Source organism: Trachypithecus francoisi, unplaced genomic scaffold (genome assembly GCF_009764315.1).
Source record: "Trachypithecus francoisi isolate TF-2019V2 unplaced genomic scaffold, Tfra_2.0 Lachesis_group4, whole genome shotgun sequence".
NCBI classification, from domain to species: Eukaryota; Metazoa; Chordata; class Mammalia; order Primates; family Cercopithecidae; genus Trachypithecus; species Trachypithecus francoisi.
The window spans coordinates 68,238,923-68,262,660 of NW_022681469.1; the positions used below are offsets into that span (position 1 = coordinate 68,238,923).

At 36.4% G+C, this 23,738-nt stretch overlaps 1 protein-coding gene across 10 annotated transcripts in view; it reads left to right on the forward strand.

Annotated features, from left to right (window-relative positions):
- The window catches only part of ADAM22 (ADAM metallopeptidase domain 22), a 255,535-nt gene that overhangs the window by 197,007 nt on the left and 34,790 nt on the right, over nt 1-23,738 (forward strand). For all 10 annotated transcript variants that reach the window (XM_033194589.1, XM_033194595.1, XM_033194592.1 and 7 more), the window contains 10 exons: nt 45-116; nt 336-428; nt 3,870-3,950; nt 6,202-6,252; nt 6,478-6,541; nt 8,420-8,525; nt 11,082-11,201; nt 17,889-18,057; nt 20,977-21,091; nt 23,294-23,384. In XM_033194589.1, coding sequence (XP_033050480.1) covers nt 45-116; nt 336-428; nt 3,870-3,950; nt 6,202-6,252; nt 6,478-6,541; nt 8,420-8,525; nt 11,082-11,201; nt 17,889-18,057; nt 20,977-21,091; nt 23,294-23,384 — 962 coding nt within the window. The remainder of the gene's footprint in view (nt 1-44; nt 117-335; nt 429-3,869; nt 3,951-6,201; nt 6,253-6,477; nt 6,542-8,419; nt 8,526-11,081; nt 11,202-17,888; nt 18,058-20,976; nt 21,092-23,293; nt 23,385-23,738) is intronic.

Below are 23,738 nucleotides of genomic sequence, written 5' to 3' on the forward strand. Positions count from 1 at the left end.
TTGATTTTTCTATATTTTAGTTCACTTTTTGGTTTTTCTTACAGCTTCTTGATCCTCCCGAGTGTGGCAATGGCTTCATTGAAACTGGAGAGGAGTGTGACTGTGGAACCCCTGCCGTAAGTCTCTGGTTGTTTTGGTGGTATTTTCAAGGTAATTGAGGGTCATTCCAGGTCCACACACTGAGACATATGGAGTAAGTGTCATGCCTGGAAATTTTATAGGATTTGTGGAAGAAAAATTATTGTGAGTTTGTACATTTATTTTAGAAAATATCCTGTTACTTTCAGGAAAGTGACACCATTTTCTGATGTTTTGAAAATGTTTATATTCCTTAGGAATGTTCCCTTGAAGGAGCAGAGTGTTGTAAGAAATGCACCTTGACTCAAGACGCTCAATGCAGTGACGGTCTTTGCTGTAAAAAGTGCAAGGTAAATAAATGTTAATGATCATTTGACAGAAAAAAAAGAACATACTTGACTAAATTGTTAAGGCTGGGTACATATAATCTAATAACAAAAATAGTATCTAATACATATTAAATGACTAAGCGCCAGGTGCTTTACAGGATCCTCACAAAGTCTTGTGTGCTGTAGTTGCTTGTTATTATTCCCATCTAACAGATGAGAATACTAAGGCTTGTAGTGGTTAAGTAGTTTGCCCAAGGTCTTACACCATGTAAGTTGGGGAACTAGGGCCTGAGCCCTGTTAATCTTCAGAGGCTGTCCTTTCCATACTTCCTGTGGAGCATGCACATTAAATGAAACCAGGTGTTACTAATGTTTAAATGATGTTTGCCTTTCTTAGTAAAGCCAAGGAGACTTTCAGTAGATCTTTTCTTGTTGCTCAGCTTGGTGTATCTCTTACATTAGCTGCTGAGGAAGCAAGGGAGTACTTTGAGACATGATTATACCATGCATATATTATTGGTCCTGAAAGTTTAGATTGCATTTTCACACACTTTATGTTTTCATCCTCCCAGCAGCATCCTCATACCTATCTCCAAATATTTAAGCCTTTACATCAAGACTAACAATTGAGACTTACTTCCTCTAAAGAAATCTAATTCTTGTTTTCTCATATAAAATCTGGTATAATAGTCTACATTATTTCTATCTGTCTCTCACTTTCCTCTGTACATTTCATGGAGCAGAGCCGGGCACTTAGACAGTAATTGGTATACATTCTCAGTAAATATTTGTTGAGTGAATGAATAACTATGCACAGGACTCTCTTAGTGATAATTTACTGATTAACTTTAATGAGTTAAAGGAGGATGGGATATGAAACTATATAGTGAGTATCTACTGTGTGCCAGAGATTATGCTAAGGACTTCAGTTATCATCTTATATCTGAATTTCTCAACTCTGGCACTGTTGATATTTTTGGCTGGATAATCCTTTGTTGTAAGGGTATGTCTTGTGCATTGTAGAATATTTAGCAGTATCTCTGTATTCCACCCATTAGGTGCCAGCAGCACCCCTCCTAGGTGGGACAGCCAAAAATGTCTCCAGACACTGCCAAATGTTCCCCTGCGGGTAAAATCACCCCTGGTTGAGACCACTCTCTGAGATAATGCTCACAAGCACACTTTTGGGATAGGCATTATTGTCTTGATTTTTATAATTAAACAATCTCAGTCTCAAGGAAGTTAAATAACCTCTACACAGGCTCACTCAGCCAGTAAGGAATAAATGTACAGTTAAACCCCAGATCTGCTCTTAGCAGTTTGTTGTTTCCACTCTACCACTGTGTCTCCTGGCAGCTTTTTAAGACAAGCAGGCACTGGCAGAGATCTCTGAAAGCACTCTGTAAAAAAGAAGATTAAACCAAATGTGAAAGACATTCTTTGATTTTGGCTACCACCCCTGTTTATTCTGTCAACTTTTTCCACTGCCGTAACAAGAGATCCTGAATCATTTATCTTAATCCTCAGTGTTTTAAGTCGGCCCATCTATAAAATGTGTTTAATTACACTGTTTCCCTTTGATTTATACAACTAGGCTCCCTGTGATATAATTATTTCAAGGAACAAGTAGAAAAATAATACAATTAAAATACATAAAATAAAATGACATGATTGCTATCCCTCAAAGTAAGTTATAGCTGTATCAGTCAAGAGTCAAGTGAGATCTTCTTTGCCACTTTCTTTACCATCCTCCCCAACTCTCACCTGACACTCTGGACTCTTAGGGCAGCCAGAGGCAGGACAGTGAATGGAGGAGGGAGAATAGAAGAAAAAGACGTGTATCTCTATTTTTTTCTACAGGTATTTACAATAGTGTATCTATAAGCCAGCATTGGCATAGTTTTTCTATAAAGAGCCAGATAGTAAGTAGTTTAGGCTTTGTGGTCATAAAGTTTCTGTTGCAGCTCAGCTTTGCCTTTGAAAGCAGCCACTGAAGATACAGAAACAAATGGGCATAACTGTGTTCCAATAAAATTTTATTTATAAAGATAGGCAGTCAGTGAAGTTTGACCCATGGCCCACAGTTTGCAGACCACTGCTGTTAAAGAGCGCTTGTTTACTTGTTTATTACTTTTCTTCTCCCATTATAATACAAGTTCCAGTAGGGCAAGGATTTTGGTTGATTTATATACCGTTGTATCCTAGCACTTAGTTCAAATCCTGCCTCACTATTCTTTCTTTTAGAAGTTTCTTGGAACTTCTTGAACATTAATGCACTCCTCTAAACTACCCCAAATTTGCCCATATTTCTACCCTAGATATTCTAAAATCGTCACTTGCCTCAGTCCCAAGGAAGAAGAGAAACATATGAAATTAAATTTTCTTATTTCTTCATTTTTAACCCACATTAAGATGCAAGTTCTTTATGAGCAGGGTTCTTGTATTTTGTTCTCCATTGAGTTCCCAGTAGTTAGAACAGTGCTTGGCATGTTATTAAATATTTGATGAATGGATGAGTGAATACATATTTTGTTTGGATCCAAAAAAAATACTTGTTGAAATCCAGATCGTAGTTTATAGTGGGCAGTGCATGTTCTAGGAACAGCAGGAGACTCAAATGCCTGTAGGGTTCTGAGCAGCTAGAGAAGATAAAGCTTATCTAGAAAGTGGAGAAAGCAGAATAACATGTGCCTTTGGGTGAGCAGAGACAAAGCATGTAAGGATCCAGCCCTGAATGCTAACATTTTTGAGAGGTAAAAAGAGAAGGATTGAGAAGGGAAGGGGAAGTACTTTAACTATATATCTCAGGTCTGTTTCGTTTTAATGAGTACTCCTGCAATTCACATTTTTAATCTAATGAAGTTAAACATTTGTGTAATTCTCACACTTGCAAGAAGTATTTGAGATGATGGAAAACAGAAAAACAAAAATGCTTATACAAAGACATAAATAATAGAAACACTAAAAAATAATAAAAGATTAAGATCTAAATCCATGTAAAAACGAGGCAGGTGAGAAGAAGGGTAGAAGAAACATGGGAGGAAATAGCTTTGTCAGAAAATCTAAGTTTTGTGGTTCAACCCAAAATGTGATTTTTAAATTCTTGGTAGATAAGGCAAAAAAGGATAATGTGATTAAAGTGTCAGTGAGAATGAAGAGTAAAGGGTAAATTCAAAAGCTATTTGTACAGAAAAATTACTAGAACCTGGACTAACTGGTCTGTCTTGTGGAATTTAGATAAAGCTTATGTGTAATGACCATGGAAATTACATCATACACAAGAAACTGTTTCTTAAAACTATTAAAAATTTTTTCAGTAACCGTGGTTTTGACAGATTACCATCTTGCAGTAGTTTAAGGTATTTCTAGCCAAACAATTTTCACTTTGTTTTTTTCAGATGATATTGTAAGATTTTTTTTTTCCTCCCTACAGTTTCACACACTGATTTTTGTTCATTTTAGTTTCAGCCTATGGGCACTGTGTGCCGGGAAGCAGTAAATGATTGTGATATTCGTGAAACATGCTCAGGAAATTCAAGCCAGGTAATTTACAAAATAACTGCTCTAAACCTTATGGGAAAAAGTAGGGGTATCTTTAGTGCACTGACCCTCAAAGAGAAGTGTAAATGAACAAGTTGCTTGTGTCTCTTTCACATCATTTCTCTATTTTTTTTTAGGAATTTAAGTTTCAGTGATTGAAGCTTGAGCAGATGTTGAACATAATTTTGTCTTAATGTTGAACTAACCTCAGACTGCATGCATGCCTTAACTATTTTGTTTTTGTATTAAGTAGGTAGTACAAGGCATTTTCTTTTTGTCTACTTAGTAAAGGAAGAAACAAAAAAACTCTTTCTCTTCAGCTGATTGAACAAGAAGTCAGTGGAGGCAGGGACTCACAAACACACTGGATTCTTAGAGAGGACTCTTTTCTTTCTCTTGACTCTTACCTACTACAGCTTGTATCGCCTCAGCCATTAATAGCTGCTCTTGAGTTTTATAGCACTTAGTTATAGACAGACAAGCTAGAGAAATTAAATAAACTTTGGTGGGGGTTCACAGATTTCAAAATGGTCATTGTACATACAGACTGTCCTCACTTTGAAGGGTAGTGCCAAACCGTAAAAATGACCATGCAAGCTGAGACCATGCAAAGTCATTTTAATAATCAAAGGAAAATGTTTCAGTTGTTTTACAGCCTTCAAAAAATGCTGTCAGATTATTAAAAACTCTCTTACTGCTGGTTTTAAATGGATAGGAAGGTGAAATAATAATATTTATTTAGCATACTGTACATTAAAAGAGAAACATTGAAAATTAAAGGATTTTATTTCTTTGTAAAAACCTTAGGAGTAGTTTGAATAGAGCTTGCCTTCTTTTTTTTTTTTTTTTTTTTTTTTTTTTGAGGTGGAGTCTCGCTCTGTCGCCCGGGCTGGAGTGCAGTGGCCGGATCTCAGCTCACTGCAAGCTCCGCCTCCCGGATTTACACCATTCTCCTGCCTCAGCCTCCCGAGTAGCTGGGACTACAGGCGCCCGCCACCTCGCCCAGCTAGTTTTTGTATTTTTTTAGTAGAGACGAGGTTTCACCGTGTCAGCCAGGATGGTCTCGATCTCCTGACCTCGTGATCCGCCCGTCTCGGCCTCCCAAAGTGCTGGGATTACAGGCTTGAGCCACCGCGCCCGGCCAAGCTTGCCTTCTTATAAGCTTTATGATATAGAGTGAGCATATTTTCTATGCCTTGTTGAACTGTCACACTCTTTTCTAAGTTTGAATCAGCTTTCAACATTTTATTCTTTGTGCTTTCAAAGTCATGAGATACCCCTGAGAGATGTGAAGATGTGAATGTGAAGTTTCTTGCTGGCATTACGCCCTCTGGGACATCATCACCTATATGTCATAATCACCTTATTCACCAATGTCATTAAGTCTTCCTTCAGCAAGTTCCTCTGGTTGCATGTCTAGAGGCTCTTGGACAGCAGTATTGACATTCCCACAGTCAGCAATTTTTTTCTATAACTCCATTTAAAAGTTCAATTTGCATTTTATCTGGTGTCATCACTTTTCTTTGCCGCACTTCCATCTCTGTTGGCCAGTTTCCTCTCTTGATATTCTGTTTTTGCAAAATGGCACATGATATCACCAGAAGACAAAGAGGCAACATAATTGCACACTTTGCTCTCTGTTTATACTCATTCAATAATGCCTTATAATTTTTCATAATTGCTGCAAGGAAAAAAGTAGGATTATAAAGTATGTCCTTTTCTGACATTCTTAAAGTGGACTTCAGCTTGAAAGTCATTATTTTCAGTATAAGCACTATGTTTCTTCTCATGGCAAAAGAAAGGAAACTATAGTTATTGCTCCATCTATGCAGACCTACTCCTTATGTTTGTTTTGTTCCCTTAGCTTTCTTGCTCTGAAAAATAGTATATCTGTATGAATCAAGATGCTTTTAAATGTATCATCAACTGAGTCTATTGTAGTCAGTTCTTTTTATTTGCTGCTATGTAATTAACTGTTTTTGCCTCTGGTAGATTCATATTTTCAGGGTCAAGTGTAGCCATTGTTTTTCCTCTTGCTTTCTCTTTAATTTTTTAAATTTATTTTTTACCAAATACTCAGACTTCAAGGACATCCACTTGCTTTCTCTTGACCTCCTTTACATTTTGTTTTATAGATGGTATAAGGGACTAGCCATATTAATAAATATGTTTTTAAAAATGAAAACATTAAAGGGTTTAGCTCAGCCTTATATTTTGCACTGCATTTCGTTCATAGTTGTTCTGTTTTTCCTAGTGTGCCCCTAATATTCATAAAATGGATGGATATTCATGTGATGGTGTTCAGGTAGGTCACTTCATTTTTACCCATATTTTTCACATGTACCAGCGTAGAAGGAATACTGAAATCTTATCAAAATAGGAAGATCAATTTAAATGTTTATAATCAGTTCTGAAGCTAAAAGGCCTTTCTACTATTCATCTATTATTTTTCCCAATCATAGTTTCTTTTTCAGTTATCTGACATAAGCAGATATTGCATTGCTAATGGGTATTTGCTTTTCTCTTTTAGGGAACTTGCTTTGGAGGAAGATGCAAAACCAGGGATAGACAATGCAAATACATCTGGGGGCAAAGTAAGTAAATAGTGTGGCTGGATCATTGTTAAAGCATGATATCAGGCAGACTTCTCAAGGACATGTGTGCTGGAAGTAAATTTTTGACCACTTTATGACTGGGGGATTCTCAAAGCTACCAGAGGCATGTTTCTGGAAATTAGAGTAAGGCACCCCTTTGAGAAGACAGCCCCACACATCTTGCTAGTTGGCAGTGCCTGTGGACGAGACAGAAAGTGCCTTTGCTGCCAGGCAGATGAAGCCCACGCCAGGGTGCACAGCTTAGAGATTAGAGCAAACCTGGATTTCAGCTCCATGTATACTCTTTTCAGCTGAGTGCCCTGAAGCTAAAGCTTACATAACCATGTGGGATGGACATGGACCCTGGACAGGACGTCCTTAACTTAGAACAGCAGCATTTTATCTAGAGTCATTTTTTTCCTCCTTGGATGTTTTTCTTAAACTCCAGTTGGCTTTCCTACTTAGAGATGAACTTCTGCTGAAGTGGCTTTGCTGTATCAGAAAGAAATGTTAATGTTTTAGCCTTTAAAGTCTGTCAGATTTTCAAAGGAAAATATGTAACATTTAGATTTAAATTATACTCTATTTAAATGTTTATTTAAATGTTGAGTAATGTATTGTTTTCTAGAAGTCCTACTAGCCCAAACTTTTGGAAGCTGTTTTGGTTTTAAACTGTTTCAGGAGACTATTTGTAGTAGAAAAAAGGCTATAAAAATGATGATAATTTTTAATTGTTATAAGTAAGTGCCACAATCCTTTTAGAAGGGGAAGTGTATGCTCTCTTTAAGCAATTGGAAACATTGGGATGGGAAACCATTTGGTCAGGCAGGTTTGTACTCTGAAAAAAGATATCATTTTTGTTTTATCCACTTGAGCAAAAATAGTAGCTGACAACAAGAAGTAGGAAAAGAAACTACCAACATAACTAGTTGTTTTTTTAAAAAAAATACCAACAGTTATCCTTTGATTAGTTTGCATTTCGTCCTAATTCTTAGATAATTCTATCAACCATCACTGGTTTTAGAAAAGATAAAAGCCTGAAAAAGATACTGATGTACCTCAAAATGTTATTTGACTTCCATAGATTTAACATGAATTCAAGCTTGTCTTAAAGTGAAGTAAAATTGCTTTTGATAGCTGCTAAGAAGTAGTGAGCAAGGTAGAAATTGTACCACTGTTTCTTGAATCTAATTATAGGATATAACTATTTTAATAAACTTGTCTTTATGATTAATAAAATATGCTGAATGAGAAATTCATGTATTATACTTAGCACTGAGATTAAAGAATGGAGTATATATTCAAGGAACTGTTTGTTATTGCCTTCCCTAATTATTGGCCAAATTCTTTTTTTGTTGTTGTTTGAGATGGAGTCTTGCTCTGTTCCCAGGCTGGAGTGCAGTGGCGTGATCTCAGCTCTCTGCACCCTCTGCCTCCTGGGTTCAAGCGATTTCCCTGCCTCAGCCTCCCAAGTAGCTGGGACTACAGGTGCATGCCACCACACCCGGCTAATTTTTTTGTATTTTAGCAGAGACAGAGTTTCACTATGTTGGCCAGGATGGTCTCGATCTCCCCACCTCATGATCTGCCCGAATTATTAGCCAAATTCTAAGGAGTGTTGATTTTTGTAGCCTACAGCCTGAGTCCCAACAGAGATCTAAATATATTTGCTTTCTAAATTTCAAATGAGCTTTAATGAAAACCTGAGTCATGGATATATATGATCCATGGTAAAATTGTGAACCATTGGTAACATTTTTGGAATTGATAACACTGTAGTCATGAAAAGTCCTTATATTACAGTTTTTCTTTTCTGCAAAGTTTTTGAGCAGCCAAATGTTACTTCCATCACTGATAGAAAATTTTTTTCTGCCTTAGAGGTGACAGCATCAGACAAATATTGCTATGAGAAACTGAATATCGAAGGGACGGAGAAGGGTAACTGTGGGAAAGACAAAGATACATGGATACAGTGCAACAAACGGTGAGGTGGAGAAGTCAGCCCAGAATTCATCCCCTGGTCAATTACAAGTGTACTTTTTTGAGTGAATGGGAAATTTCTGTTTTCTGCATCACACAAAGTGTGCTCTTGCCTCCTTAACCTCATCTCTTCCCAGTGTTCCAGTATCACCTATGCAGAGGGCTTCCAAATCTTGACAGGTGTTCTCAGCTCTTTCCTAAGGCTAGGTCATACTTGCAGCCACCTCAGGATTTTCTTACCTAGAAGACACCGTTTAGCATCTCAAAAGCAACAGAACTTAAAGCCACAAGAATATGCACTGAGTGCTATTGAATTGAAATAACTGGCTCTAACTTTCCCAAACCACCCCCTTTTTGCCAAAGGTAAAATTTCACTGTCCTTCAATATTTCACTGTCCTTCTGTCTAGAAGGCTTAAAGTGATCCTTCCTTCTACACATTGTCCAAATGCCAAATTACATTCATTCTTCCCTTTGCTTTGCCACCATTTGTCTTTAATTCATGTATTCACTTACATTCCTATTGCCATTACCTGAACTAAGACCTGTATTAATCCTTCAACTATTACAAAATTCTTTTAACAGTTTTCTGTGCCAGCATTCCCTAGTGTACTATTATCAGAATAATCTTTTGGATCTTTTTTACTGTCAATTATTTGTTGAAAGTTCACTGGTTCCACATGACTAATTAATAATGAGAACAGTACCCAGCACTGATTGAGTGAACACTGTGTGCTAAGCACTGTATCACACTTTACATAAGCTATGCCATTTAATCTTTATGGCAGTCCTTCCATTTTATGGAGGAGGAAACTGAGACACAGTTAATTTGCCCAAAGGCATGTATATGGGATGTAATAATAAGCAGAATTAGAGTTTGGAGAATATGATTTCAGAACTCTCTCTTCACCACTTTGCTGAATGCCATAGTCTTGTTAACAAATTAAACGGAACCTTAGCTTGGCACTGTACCTATTCCACAATTGTCCCCAACCTACACTTTTTGTCATTTCATTTATATTCTTCCAAATCTAGCAAACCTTACCATTCCTAATATGTCCCTACCTCCATGCCTATATTTATCCTCTGTAATCCTCCAGAAGCACCCTTTAACCCATACCATCATCAGCCAAAAATATATCTATTCTTCAAAGCCCAGCTTGCAAAACACTTTCTATATATAAATTTCTTTCTGATTTACTCTAGAAATAAATAATCTCTCTCTTCTTTGAACTCCCACAGCCCTTTGTACTTATTTGTCCCTGATTTTGTTTTATAAGATGTTTGTGTGTGATTTATCTTCTCATCTAGAGTATAATTTTCTTGTGAATGAAGATTATATCTAATTTTCTTTATATATTCTACATTACATAGGTTCATATACATAAATGATATTCAAAAAAGTTTTGAATATTTCTTCTCTGTTGAGAAAGCATTTTTGTTTATGATAGATACCGTAAAATGATGACATAATTTTAAAAAGCATTTGTAAAGAATGATAGTACGTTCTTTTCTATGTTGGTGAAAAATATAGGTTCTAATTTTTCTTTTTTCTCCATCTGGTAAAGTCTGATATTTTTGTATATAATCTTGCTGACTTACTAATTACTCTTCACAAGATATTTTAAAAATATGTTTATTGTTATCTCTACTAATAATTAAAATGTGTTGGATATAAATAATACGTAAGATAGTATTAACAACAGTAAAGATATTTTATAAGTTAAATTAGAATCATATGTAGTAGTTGGGGAAGTAGTGAGCTATATTGAAGAAAGGATAATGAGCCTTTGTAGTTGGCATCTATAAACTAAATGGAGTCTATAATTTATTCTTTAATTCTAGGGCAACAGGTTGAAAAAACATCTGTATTCCAAAAGAATGCTCATCCAAATATTCAGTTACCAAGTTTTAAAAAAAATTGGCTGGGCACAGCGTCTCATGCTTATAATCCCAGTGCTTTGGGAGGGTGAGGAGGGAGGTTGCTTGGGGTCAGGAATTCAAGGCCAGCCTGGGCAACATAGTGTGAGACCCTGTCTCTGTGAAAAATTTAAAAGTTAGTTGGGTCTGGTAGCATACACCTATAGTCCCAGATACCTGGGAGGCTGAGGCAGGAGTGTCACTTGAATCAGGAATTTGAGGCTGCAGTGAGCCATGATCACACCACTACACTCCAACTTGGACAACAGAGCAAGACCCTGACTCTATGGAAAAGAAAAAGAAGAAGAAGAAATAGATTAGTATATCCAGTATTGTGTTATGGGAAAAGAGATTTCAATATAAAATAAGCCAATTTGATGGATTCTTTAAATACTTGAACTAATAGACAGTAAAGAAAAAGCTAGAAAACAATTGAAATTTTGGTACATTAATAAGAGTTTCAGAGAAGACACTTTTTAGAGCAGGTGGCACACTAATCTGGACTTATTTTATTTTGCTTAGCATATGCGTAGATAATATACTTGATGAAAACCAAATGCTAAAATGAGAGGAGATTATTCTAACTATACATGGTTTGCTATATCTTTGGGAAAAGAAGTAATTGGTAATCTTTTGATACAGGGATGTGCTTTGTGGTTACCTTTTGTGTACCAATATTGGCAATATCCCAAGGCTTGGAGAACTCGATGGTGAAATCACATCTACTTTAGTTGTGCAGCAAGGAAGAACATTAAACTGCAGGTAATTATCTAACCATTCTGTAAGAACTTGAGTCATCTTATTTCTCAGGAATGCAGTTTAGGATTCCTTCCATTTTCAATTAATGTACATGTTAGTAAGTAGAAATATAATCTAGTCTATAGAGGCGATTGAGTAAATTCTAACAGAGAAGAGATAAAAAGAAGACAAAAAGTAGTTGAATGAAGAATATTATGTGATTACTGGAGTTAAGTTTAGATTGGTCAGTAAAGTCTTACAGAGTTTGGAAAATGAATGAGGACTTCTCGGTAAATCAGTGTATTAAATATATGCATCTACTTTTGCTCCCTTATGAAATCCCACTAAAAAGATAACAAATGGATCCTTTTTTAAGAGTTCTTATATCCACAGGGAGGCATAGAAAGAGAGAAGAGACAATCGCAACAATATTTTGTTATGTATAAAGCAAATGGATGTGTGGCACATGACTTATCAAAGCTGAGAAAGCTGAATTCCTAAGTCAGTAATGAGGAAAACTGAGAATCAATCCAAGATATACTCTTATTTCCCCACAGGCTCAGAAATTGGCAGCATCATCTACTTTAGGAAGAGGGAGGGAAGGAGTGGAGGGAAGGGGCTGAAATACAGAAAATAGATGAAAGGCTGTTTAAAAAGCAGTTAGATACTCAGATTACTTCCCCAACTCAGCTAAACTGGGGATTTCCCACCCTCCCATGGAAGATTGGAGCTTGATACTCCATAGAGAATAACAGAGGAGGTTTCTAAGCTGGAGGACAGCAAACAATATTTATATAAGGGTTGTATGGAAGTAGTCCAACCCCAGTAGTACAAATTTCCAATCATCTGTTAGGTCTCCTGACTCAAATATGAGCAGGTTATCAGAGATGTGAAAAAAAGTCTGTAACATGAAAAAAAAAAAAAAAGACAAAAACAATGAGACAATGAAGGGGAAGAACACAAAACCACTTATCAGTATTTATGAGAGATAAGAGATTTCTATCATGAAACAAGAAAATAGGGTGCTGTTTTTTTAAACAGGGAACATTCAGAAAGAAAAAATTTAGTAGTTGAAATTATCTTCCAGAAAGTAAAGTAAAAAGGCAAAGAAATGGACCATAGAGAAAATCTTACGCATTAGAATAGCAGTAATAACAGAGGAAACAGCAGGGAGGAAATTTTCAATGAATAAGTCAAGAGAATTGTCTAGAAATAAAGGACTTGGGTTTCCATATTAACAGGCTCACCAAGTGCTGAATACAATGAGTGAAATTAGAGGTACATCTAAACATATCATTGTGAAATTTTAGAACCTTAGGACAAAGTAAAGAATTCTGGAAGTTTCCAGAGAGGAGAAAAAAATCAAAGACTTAAGAATTAAAATGGTTTAGGTTTTAGCAACAGGAGCCCTGGGAGTCAGAAGACAATAGAGAAAATTATTTCCAAAATAGAATTTTGCACTCTGGCAAAATACCAAACAAGTGTGAGGATAGATAATAAAGACATGTTTAGTTATGCTACAAATTTCTCAGGAAAGTACTAGAAATTGCACTCCACCAAAACAAAGTAAACCAAGAAAGAGAAAGATAGAGAATACAGGAAACAAGATTCCACAAACAGAGACCGGGCAATCCCCAAGTTGATAGTGAGGTGAAAGTCAAGATTTACAGTGCTATGAAACCGACACATGTGGACAATCAGCACAGACAAGAGCAGGCCAGAAACTCCAGGAGACTTTCATAAATAACAAAAGAATGAATTAAGAGTAGAAAATGGTTTTCTCCTAGGAGGAGTATCTGGGAGAATGTCTAGAGAGGCAGAGAACTGCTTTATTGTGTTTAAAAACAATTTATCTGTTGATTCTTTAAACTATGTGCATATGTAATTTAGATAAAAATAAATGAAGTGAATGGGTATTGAATGTAAATGGGCTAAATACCCCATTTAAAAGGTACCAGAGTGACAAGCTGGAGAAAAATAAGACCCCATGGTATGCTGTCTTCAAGAGAGCCATCTTGTATGCAGTGACACCTATAGACTCAAAATGAAAGGATGGGGGAAAATCTACCAAGCAAATGGAAATCAGAAAAAAAAGCAGGCTTGCAATGCTAATTTCAGACAAAACAGACTTTAAGCCAACAAAAATACAGAAAGACAAAGAAGACCATTAGGTAATGGTAGAAGGTTCAATTCAACAAGAAGAGCTAACTATTATAAATATATATGCACCCAACACAGGGGCACCCAGCTTCATCAAGCAAGTTCTTAGAGACCTACAAAGAGACTTAAACTCCCACACAATAACAGCAGGAGACCTCAACACTTCACTGATAGTATTAGATAGATCATCAAGGCAGAAAATTAACAAAGATATTCAAGACCTGAAGTCAGTGTTAGACCAAATGGATCTGATAGACCTCTACAGAACTCTCCACCTAAAAACAACACAGTCTATATTCTTCTAATCGTCACATGGCCCATACTCTAAAATTGACCACACAATTGGACATAAAACAATCCTCAGCAAATGCTAGCTAGAGAACTGAAATCATACCAAACCCACTCTTGGACCACAGCACAATACAAATAGAAATCAAGACTTAAAAATGTTTTCAAAACCATGCAATTATGTGGAAATTAAGCAACCTGGTCCTGAAATGACTTTTAGGTAAATAATGAAATTAAGGCAGAAATCAAGAAGTTCTTTGAAACTAATGAGAAAAAAGATACAAAATACCAGAATCTCTGTGTCACAGCTAAGGCAGTGTTAAGAGGGCAATTTATAGCCCTAAATGCCCTCATCAAAAAGAAAGTTCTCAAATAAACAACCTAACATTGCAACTATAAAAGAACTAGAAAAGCAAGAACAAACGAACCCCAAAGCTAGCAGAAGACAAGAAATAACCAAAATCAGAGCTGACCTGAAAGAGACTGAGACATGAAAATCCAGGTAAAATATCAACAAATCTAGGAGTTTGTTTTTTTGAAAAAAATTAATAAGATAGGTTACTAGATAGACTAATAAAGAAGAAAAGAGAGAAGATCCAAATAAATACATCAGAAATGACAAAGGGGATGTTACGAATGACCCCACAGAAATACAAACAATAATCAGAGACTACTACAAACACCTCTGGCACACAAACTAGAAAATCTAGAAGAGATTGATAAATGCCTGGACACATGCACATATTACCAAGACTGAACCAGGAAGAAACTGATTTCCTGAACAGACCAATAACAAGCTCCAAAATTGAACCAGTAATAAATAGCCTACCAACCAAAAAAAAGAAAAAAAATAATAAAAGGACACGACCAGACAGATTCACAGCCAAATTCTACCAGATGTACGAAGAAGAGCTGGCACCATTCCTACTGAAACTATTCAAAAAATTTGAGGAGGAATGACTCCTCCCTATTTCATTCTCTGAGGCCAGTATCATCCTCATACGAAAACCTGGCAGAGACTCTTAAAAAAAAAGAAAATTTCAGCCCAGTATCCTTGATGAACATTGATTCAAAAATCCTCAACAAAATACTTGCAAACCAAATCAATTAGCACATCAAAAATCATATCCACCATAATCATGTAGGCTTTATTCCTGGGTTCCAAGTTTGGTTCAACATATGCAAATCAGTAAATGTGATTTATCACATAAACAAAACTAAAGACAAAAATCACATGATTATCTCAATAGATGCAAAAAAGGGTTTTGATAAAATCCAACATCCTTTCATGTTAAAAACTCTTAATAAACTAGGTATTAAAGGAACATACCTCAAAATAAGAGGCATCTGTGACAAACCCACAGCCAACATCATACTGAATAGGCAAAAGCTAGAAGCATTCTCCTTGAACACTTACACAGGACAAAGATGTCCTGTCTCACCACTCCTGTTCAACATAGTATTGGAAGTCCTGGCCAGAGCAATTAGGCAAGAGCAAAAAATAAGGGACATCCAAATAGGAAGAGAGAAAGTCAAACTATTGCTCTTTGCTGATGACATGATCCTATATCTAGAAAACCCCATAGTCTCAACCTAAAAGCTCTTTCAGCTGATAAACAACCTCAGCAAAGTTTTAGGATACAAAATCAGCATACAAAAGTCACTAACATTCCCATGCACCAATAGCCAAGCTGAGGGTAAAATCAGGAATGCAATTCCATTCACAATTGCAATAAAAATAATAAAGTACCCAGGAATACAGCTAGTCAGGGAGGTGAAAAATCTCTGCAATGGGAATTTAAAAACTCTGCTCAAAGAAATCGGAGATGCCACAAACAAATGGAACAATATTCCATGCTTGTGAATCGGAAGAATCAATATCATTCAAATGGCTATACTGCCAAAGCAATTTAGAGATTAAATGCTGTTGCTATCAAACTATCAATGACATTCTTCACAGAACTAGCAAAAACTTAAAATTCACAGAGAACTAAAAAGCTGGGGGCATCACGTTGCTTAACCTGAAACTATAGTACAGTGCTACAGTAACCAAAACAGCATGGTACTGGTACAAAAACAGATACATAGACCAATGGAACAGAATAGAGAGCCCGGAAATAAAGTCGCACACCTGCAACCATCTGATCTTCGATGAAGCTGACAAAAACAAGTAATGGGGAAAGGACCCCCTATTCAGTAAATGGTGCTGGGATAACTGGCTAGCCATATGCAGAGGATTGAAACTGGATCCCTTTCTTACACCATATACAAAAACCAACTCAAGATAGATTGAAGACTTAATATAAAACTCAAAACTATAAAAACCCTGGAAGACGGCCGGGCGCGGTGGCTCAAGCCTGTAATCCCAGCACTTTGGGAGGCCGAGGCGGGCGGATCACAAGGTCAGGAGATCGAGACCATCCTGGCTAACACGGTGAAACCCCGTCTCTACTAAAAAATACAAAAAACTAGCCGGGCGAGGTGGCGGGCGCCTGTAGTCCCAGCTACTCGGGAGGCTGAGGCAGGAGAATGGCGTGAACCCGGGAGGCGGAGCTTGCAGTGAGCTGAGATCTGGCCACTGCACTCCAGCTTGGGTGACAGAGCGAGACTCCATCTCAAAAAAAAAAAAAAAAAAAAAAAAAACCCTGGAAGACAACCTAGGCAATACTATTTTGGACATGAGAATAGTCAAAGATTTCATTATGAAGACACCAGAAGCAATCATAACAAGCAAAAATTGACAAATGGAATCTAATTAAACTAAAGTGCTTCTGCACAGCAAAAGTAACTATCAACAGAGTAAGCAGACAACCTACAGAATGGGAAAATTTTTTTGTAAACTATACATTTGACGAAGGTCTAATATCCAGCATCTATAAGGAAGTTAAATTTACAAGAAAAAACAACCCCATTAAAAAGTGGGCAAAGGACATGAACAGACCTTTTCAAAAGAAGACATACATGTGCTCAAAGAGCATATGAAAAAAGATCGATATCACTGCTCGTTAGAGAAATTCAAATAAAAACCACCATAAGATACCATTTCACATCAGTCAGAATGGTTATTATTAAAACGTCAGAAAATAACGTGCTGGCGAGTTGCAGACAAAGGGGAACATTTACACACCTTTGGTGGGAGTGTAAACTAGTTTAATCATTGTGGAAAGCAGTGTGACAATTCTTCAAAGACCTAAAAACCAATACCATTCGACCCAGCAATCCTATTACTGGGTATAAGCCCAAAGGAATATAAATCATTCCACCATAAAGACACAGGCATACGTATGTTCACTGCAGCACTGTTCACAATGTCAAAGACATGGAATCAGCCTAAATGCCCATCAATGGCAGACTGGATAAAGAAAATGTGGAACATAAATATACACCATGGAATACCATGCAGCCATAAAAAAGAACAAGATCATGTCCTTCACAGGACATGGATGGAGCTGGAGGCCATCATCCTTAGTAAACTAACATAGGAACAGAAAACCAAATACCACATGTTCTCACTTATAAGTGGGAGCTAAATGATGAGAACACGTGGAAACAAAGAGGGGAATGAGAGACACTGGTACCTATTTGTGAGGGATGTGATGACGAGGAAGGAATGGATGAGAAAAACTAACTATTGAGTACTAGGCTTAGTAACTGGATAATGAAATATTCTGCACAACAAACCCTCATGACATGAGTTTACCTATATTACAATCCTGCACATGTACCCCTGAACATAAAATAAAAGTGACAAAAATGGGGGCTTTTATAGTAGCATTGACATGGCCCCATATGAATAAATTATGAATATACATTTTCAATTCTTACCGTGGTTTTAAGAAACATTTCTAAATTACATATGCAGGTTTGTTATGTTGAATAGTGATGCTACAACAGTTTAGTCATTCTCAAATGTAATTGGTACATATGCAATCTTTTTGGGTCAACCAACTTATCAAATTACATGCTAGTAATAATGCCTTACTTACCTTTTGGTTGGTAGCCCAAGTGAAATGATAAACCTGTTTCAATTCAAGCCCCAGTTATAGTAATTATGTTCAAATCCTAAACTACATCAATTTCTCCAAAAGGAATTAGATCAAAAGATTCAATGGCTTTTTCTGAGATTGAACTGGCTTATGCTACTGGTCTTTAATGAGTAATAAATAGGATAGAGGAAGCAATATTACCCACTTTTAAGTTTTTGAGTGTGTTTTCAAAATGAATTTGAATTAATAGACATTTTTTGCTCTCAATTTGTTTTAGTGGTGGGCATGTTAAGCTTGAAGAAGATGTAGATCTTGGCTATGTGGAAGATGGGACACCTTGTGGTCCCCAGATGATGTGCTTAGAACACAGGTGTCTTCCTGTGGCTTCTTTCAACTTTAGTACTTGCTTGAGCAGTAAAGAAGGCACTATTTGCTCAGGAAATGGAGTAAGTATCCAGTACCTTGTCAGGATCTATTTATTTCTTTTATATCACAGAAATAGATAGGACGCTAAACTATTTTTCTTAATTATGGAAAACATGATTTTTCGTATTTCTAGTTGTGTAAATACTAATTCAATTATAGCTATTTGAATATTTCTGTTGTATAATCTGAGAAAGCCTGGGAATAAGGAAAAGAATAATCTTTCTAACCAAATTCTTCCATCTTTCTTTTCTATGTTACTATGATCTCATATAATATAATGCCAACTTTTTACAAGTGAACTAGGAGATACATTTTAACAAACTATGATGGGATTTTAAGAAAGACAATAAAAATTGGATGTGATGGCCACAGTGTTTAAAAACGATGTGGTCTGGGCACTGACAAATCTGAATAGACTATCAACTGCTGTAGCCACACCAGAGGGTACAAGCTGAGGATAAGTCCTGGAAATAAAAATAGATTAACTTAGAGAAATGTTTCTTATAGATGAATAGGAAAAAAATGGCATTTGAAAGACTTGTAATTCTGTTCTTTCAGTTATGTATCAGATAATGTATGTCTTGTACAGGTAAGTTTACAGGTTAAATATTCATCCTCTACTAGGGATAAAATTTTGTCAGTTTCAATTAGGAATTCCTATACTACCAAAAAAAAAGTTTGTTCTATTTCTTTCAGCATGTGCTATAGCGTGCTTTTTATTTTTGTTCCAGATTTTTTGCTTGAACTGTTGTATTCAGTTAAGATAAAGGATCCCTGTTTTGGAACTGTAAGCCTTCAATCCTGGTCATTCCATACATATCCTCAGGGATATGCCAAGAATTTATTTAGGGAAGTAACTAATTGTTACTTCTTGCCAAAGCATAGGAATTCTCATGGCATATAAGAGTAGAGCAGACATGTACTAAGTAGCTCTCCTCCTATGAAGGAATCTTCCAAGTCTTATTTTCTTAATCTTTAAGAGGATGTTAGGGGATCAGAGGAAAAGAATAATGGAATTTTTCTTGATCATCCATGCTAATGAATAACCATGTCTTATTCTTCTTAAGGTTCTGAAACAAAATACAAGAGACCAAACATAGTTGTGCTTAGTAAACATTTGTTTAATTAATTAGTAAAAGAATAATCAGTGCAAATAAATCAGATGGCAAATCAGCATCCAGATGATTTGCAACAATTATGCATAATATAATTATGTATTCACAATAATTGTGCATAATTATATTTGGCGTAATTTTAACTTACAGCAACTCAACTCTGTATTTGTGACAAAAAATTAATATGAGAAAAATTAATACAAGTGAATATTCTTTTTTTTTTTTTTTTTTGAGACGGAGTCTCCCTCTGTTGCCCAGACTGGAGTGCAGTAGTGCGATCTCCGCTCACTGCAAGCTCCACCTCCCAGGTTCACGCCATTCTCCTGCCTCAGCCTCCTGAGGAGCTGGGACTACAGGCACCCACCACCACACCTGGCTAATTTTTTGTATTTTTAGTAGAGATGGGGTTTCACTGTGTTAGCCAGGATGGTCTCGATCTCCTGACGTCGTGATCCTCCCACCTCAACCTCCCAAAGTGCTGGGATTACAGGTGTGAGCCACCGTGCCTGGCCGTAAATATTCTTTTTGTACTATATATCATGTAGTTAAGAGCATGGGCTTGCAATCATACAGCCTGGGTTTGAATCCCGACTTTGCTTTTTACTAGCTGGGTAACATAGGGCAAATTTCTTAACCTTTATGACTCAATTTCTTCCTCTGTAAAATGGAGATAATAGTGCCCACTTTAAAGAATTGTGCAAAGAATGAGTTAACTTGTAAAACACTTAAAACAAGACTGGGATATGGGAAGTGTTCAATAAATGTAAGCTATGCTATTTATTATGATTACACTTGCATCATTGTCTGTTCTTGTCACTTTATCACTGATGCCTGACATAGGATATAGCAACTGATGCTTGAAGAAGCCAGGAGACTTGATTAAGGTCCCTTAGTAAGACAGGAGTGATATGGTGAATCAAATCTAGGCCTTTTAAGCCTAAACCTTTTTCTTTCTGCATATTTGTTAATGTGTAGCTCTTATTGAGGCTGTGTTATAGTTACATATAGATGTGGATGTATGTTGTGTTCCTGAAAATTAGATCAGACCAGACAGAAACCCCTGTAGTAAAAACCTGTCTCAGGAGGAACTTGGCTGACCTTCAACCTAACTTAACTCTCTCCTGCTTCTCTATTCAGAGTTGTTTTGAATTCGATTTAGGTGTATATTCTGTTTCCTGAGTGGACAAATGAAGAGAGATGATTTCCCTATAATATAAAAAATGGTATCAATTTTATGTGACTCTTTTTTATATACTCTTTTCGTGGGAGTTCTTAGTTCCCCTGACCCTGACATAGCTAGTAGCTACAGCATGGGTTGAAGTGCCAAGGTTATAGCCTTGTGGAACTTTCTTCTCAGCCCACTGCAAACCATCAGGTCTCCTCTCTTCATCAGACTTTTATTTCATTTTGCTTCCTAAGAAATGAAGATAACATTTTTGCATAAAGACCCTTACTAAGGAAGGAAGGAAACCTTTATATTAGATACTTGACAGATGATTGTATTTCTGCTTAGCTTTTTAAATCTTCATCATAAAATTTAAGTTAATGAAAGTCAAAACAATAATTTCTTTGATTTTTTCTATAGATGTAGATGAATTTCTCTGTTAAAATTCATCGTTCCCTTTGGGTCAGTTGCTGGTCTCTAGGAAACATTTGCTTGAAGTACTGGAGGGAGAAATAATGTAATTAGTATTAGGAAGAATGTACTAATAATTTTTCGGAATTACCAAATTCTAAGCATATAATAATAAGAAATTAGTGTTTATTTTTCATGCTTCTGTACAAGAGACTTGACATTTACTCTAACTTGATTGTGGATTTCAGGTTTGCAGTAATGAGCTGAAGTGTGTGTGTAACAGACACTGGATAGGTTCTGACTGCAACACTTACTTCCCTCACAATGATGATGCAAAGACTGGTATCACTCTGTCTGGCAATGGTAAGTACTTAATTTGGTAACATTATGTACTCTTTATACACAAAGTGAAAACTGCTCTCTGAAAACTTTTATTTGAGTTATTTTTGTGATAATCAGAAATACATTCTCATAATAATGAGGTCCATTTCATGAAACTGATGATGTCCATTAAATTGTAATGATATGTAATATTGTGTATAACTTAGTCTATTTGATTTAGCTTTATCTTGTCCTGCTTCATTCTGAGATTTTTTGAGTATTATACTTGTCTGAAGCTGTCAATAAACCCTAACATTTCTTTCAAATGAAGAAAGTAGTCATAACTCTTAACTGTGTGCAATTAAAGGAAGAATTTTATATTTTTGAACTGAATAAAAAGGAACAATTAAAGAATTGGTTTTAAAATATTTTAATATTCTTTATTATAGAAGCTCATTGTTGTTCAATCCCAGTTCTGTAGCCTGAACTGGCTGCAGGTAGTAATCCTGGCCAAGGTTCCTGGAGGGGCTTTAAGAACATGGATAAGAAATAACAGGTGCAGTCCTAAAAGCTACGGTGGCTGAAGCTGGGGTATAGAAGTCAAATGCAGATGGTTGAAAGAACTCATACATTGGAGGCAAATGTCCCCTTTTAAACTATTTAATCATTTCATTATTGAGTATTCTTTTATACAAGATAATGCTCAAATCCTGAAGTTCATTTACTCTCAAAGGATGAGAAAAAAGGAATATGTTCATTCTAATAATCTAGAAAGGATAAACAGTTTTAGCTAATATGACTTTTATAAAGAAAATCATAGGATGGCTAAGATTTTAGAGTCCCCAGTCTTAGCAATGGTAGTGTGGAGTTTGTTCCAGTAATTAATTCAAAGGCAATAATATTTAGGCACATGGATTTAAATGACATGTCAAAAGCCATACCATTACTTAGAAATAAACAAGACTAACATCTAAGTTTAGTGATCCCTGTTAAGTCCCTGGAAAAAAAGGAAGGGAAGACAGACATGCTAGGTCTTGGAGTAAGAAAATCCTAGTAACCCAAGAAATCCTGTGGCATCTGCATCTGTGCATCCCACAGAGGACCTGGCAGGTTGGACTCCACTAGTCTGCTCAGATGACCTAGCCCTACTGTCTGGTATGAATTCTGAGGGCTCCCAGACAGAGAGACTGCCACTCCTATCATGGAGAATTGAAGTCTTCTCAAGTAGCCCATGACTCCTGACCTTTGATGTGTAAAAGGATGCCTTAGGAGTGGAGCAGACAAGGATGGATGATCTAAGTTGCTCTGGATGAAAGCTCTGCAGTTAACCATGTGGCATAAATCATTATCAGCAAAACAGGCCTTCTGGTGTCAGAGCCAGGCCTCATTCAGATCAGCCTTTTCTGCCTTTGAGCCCTCATTTGAGCTTATCAATGAAGACTTTGACTCATGGTGCCATTCTGCTGTGATGATCCCCTTAAAGATTATATCTCAGCCTGCCTGACAATGGATACTGGCACAACAATGCCATCACTGTGTTCTGAGCTTCAACCCTGCCCTGGATTCTGCCTGCCTGTCTCTCTGCCAGTGTGGTGTTGCCTCCCTCTCCTGCCACTTCAGCTCTAGTCCTCCAGCTCACTCGACTCTTTTGTTCCTCTGGGTTTTCCTTCTGTAGAATGCCACAGCCATCATTGCCCAGATGGGGAATTACAAGTCCAGTGTTTTTATCACCTACACCACCTGGGTAGTAACCATACAAGTCTGTGGACATGTTTTCTCCCTTAAGAAGCTTATATTCATTTTGAGAGAAACAAAATATAACACACACAAAACCGAGAGCAATAAGGACCTTGCATTAGTTGTCAAAGTGGAGTGATATGCACAATAACATTTCTAGAATTTCTGAGAAAGAGGTAAGGATCAAAAGGAACACAGGTTTTCTCCCTGTTCCTCCCTAAGTATCATTACTCTTCCCTCTTTTAGTTTAACGACATCATGTTTTCTGGAAAATACAACTGTGCAAAATGCACTTGAACAAGAATTAAAAAGGACATATACCAAACATTATTTTTAAATCAACTGATGTAGATTGCTGAATTATGGTTGATTTTTTCTTTCCTTTGAAAAATACCCATTTTTGAAAACAAACAGTGTTGTTAGTGTGATCATTACAAAACTGAGCAATAAAGTTTCTGAAAGAATTTTATACCACTGATCTTCCTTCTTTCTTTTTTTTCCTCTCAGGTGTTGCTGGCACCAATATCATAATAGGCATAATTGCTGGCACCATTTTAGTGCTGGCCCTCATATTAGGAATAACTGCGTGGGGTTATAAGTAAGTGAAATGTCTCAGTCTTGTTACTATTGAAATATACTTCTAAACATTTTGATTACATGAAAGCATCTAGAAAGTTTTGTATCATTGGTTGAATATACTTGCAATGAAAATCAGCTTGGCTCAGCAGCCAGTCAATGCTTATTCTTGGCATGGTGAGAAGTGATAATAACATCATTTTTTTAGATTTCGAGACAACTTCCTTCTATTGTAAAACGACTGAGTATTATTTTAAAATCCTTGAAGTGAATTGAAATCAGTCTAAATTTTTAAAAGCTTGTAAGTTGTAACTTTTGAAGAGAATTTGATAGCCTTAAACATTTTGCTCAGTAAATGCCTTCATTGTAAACTTTT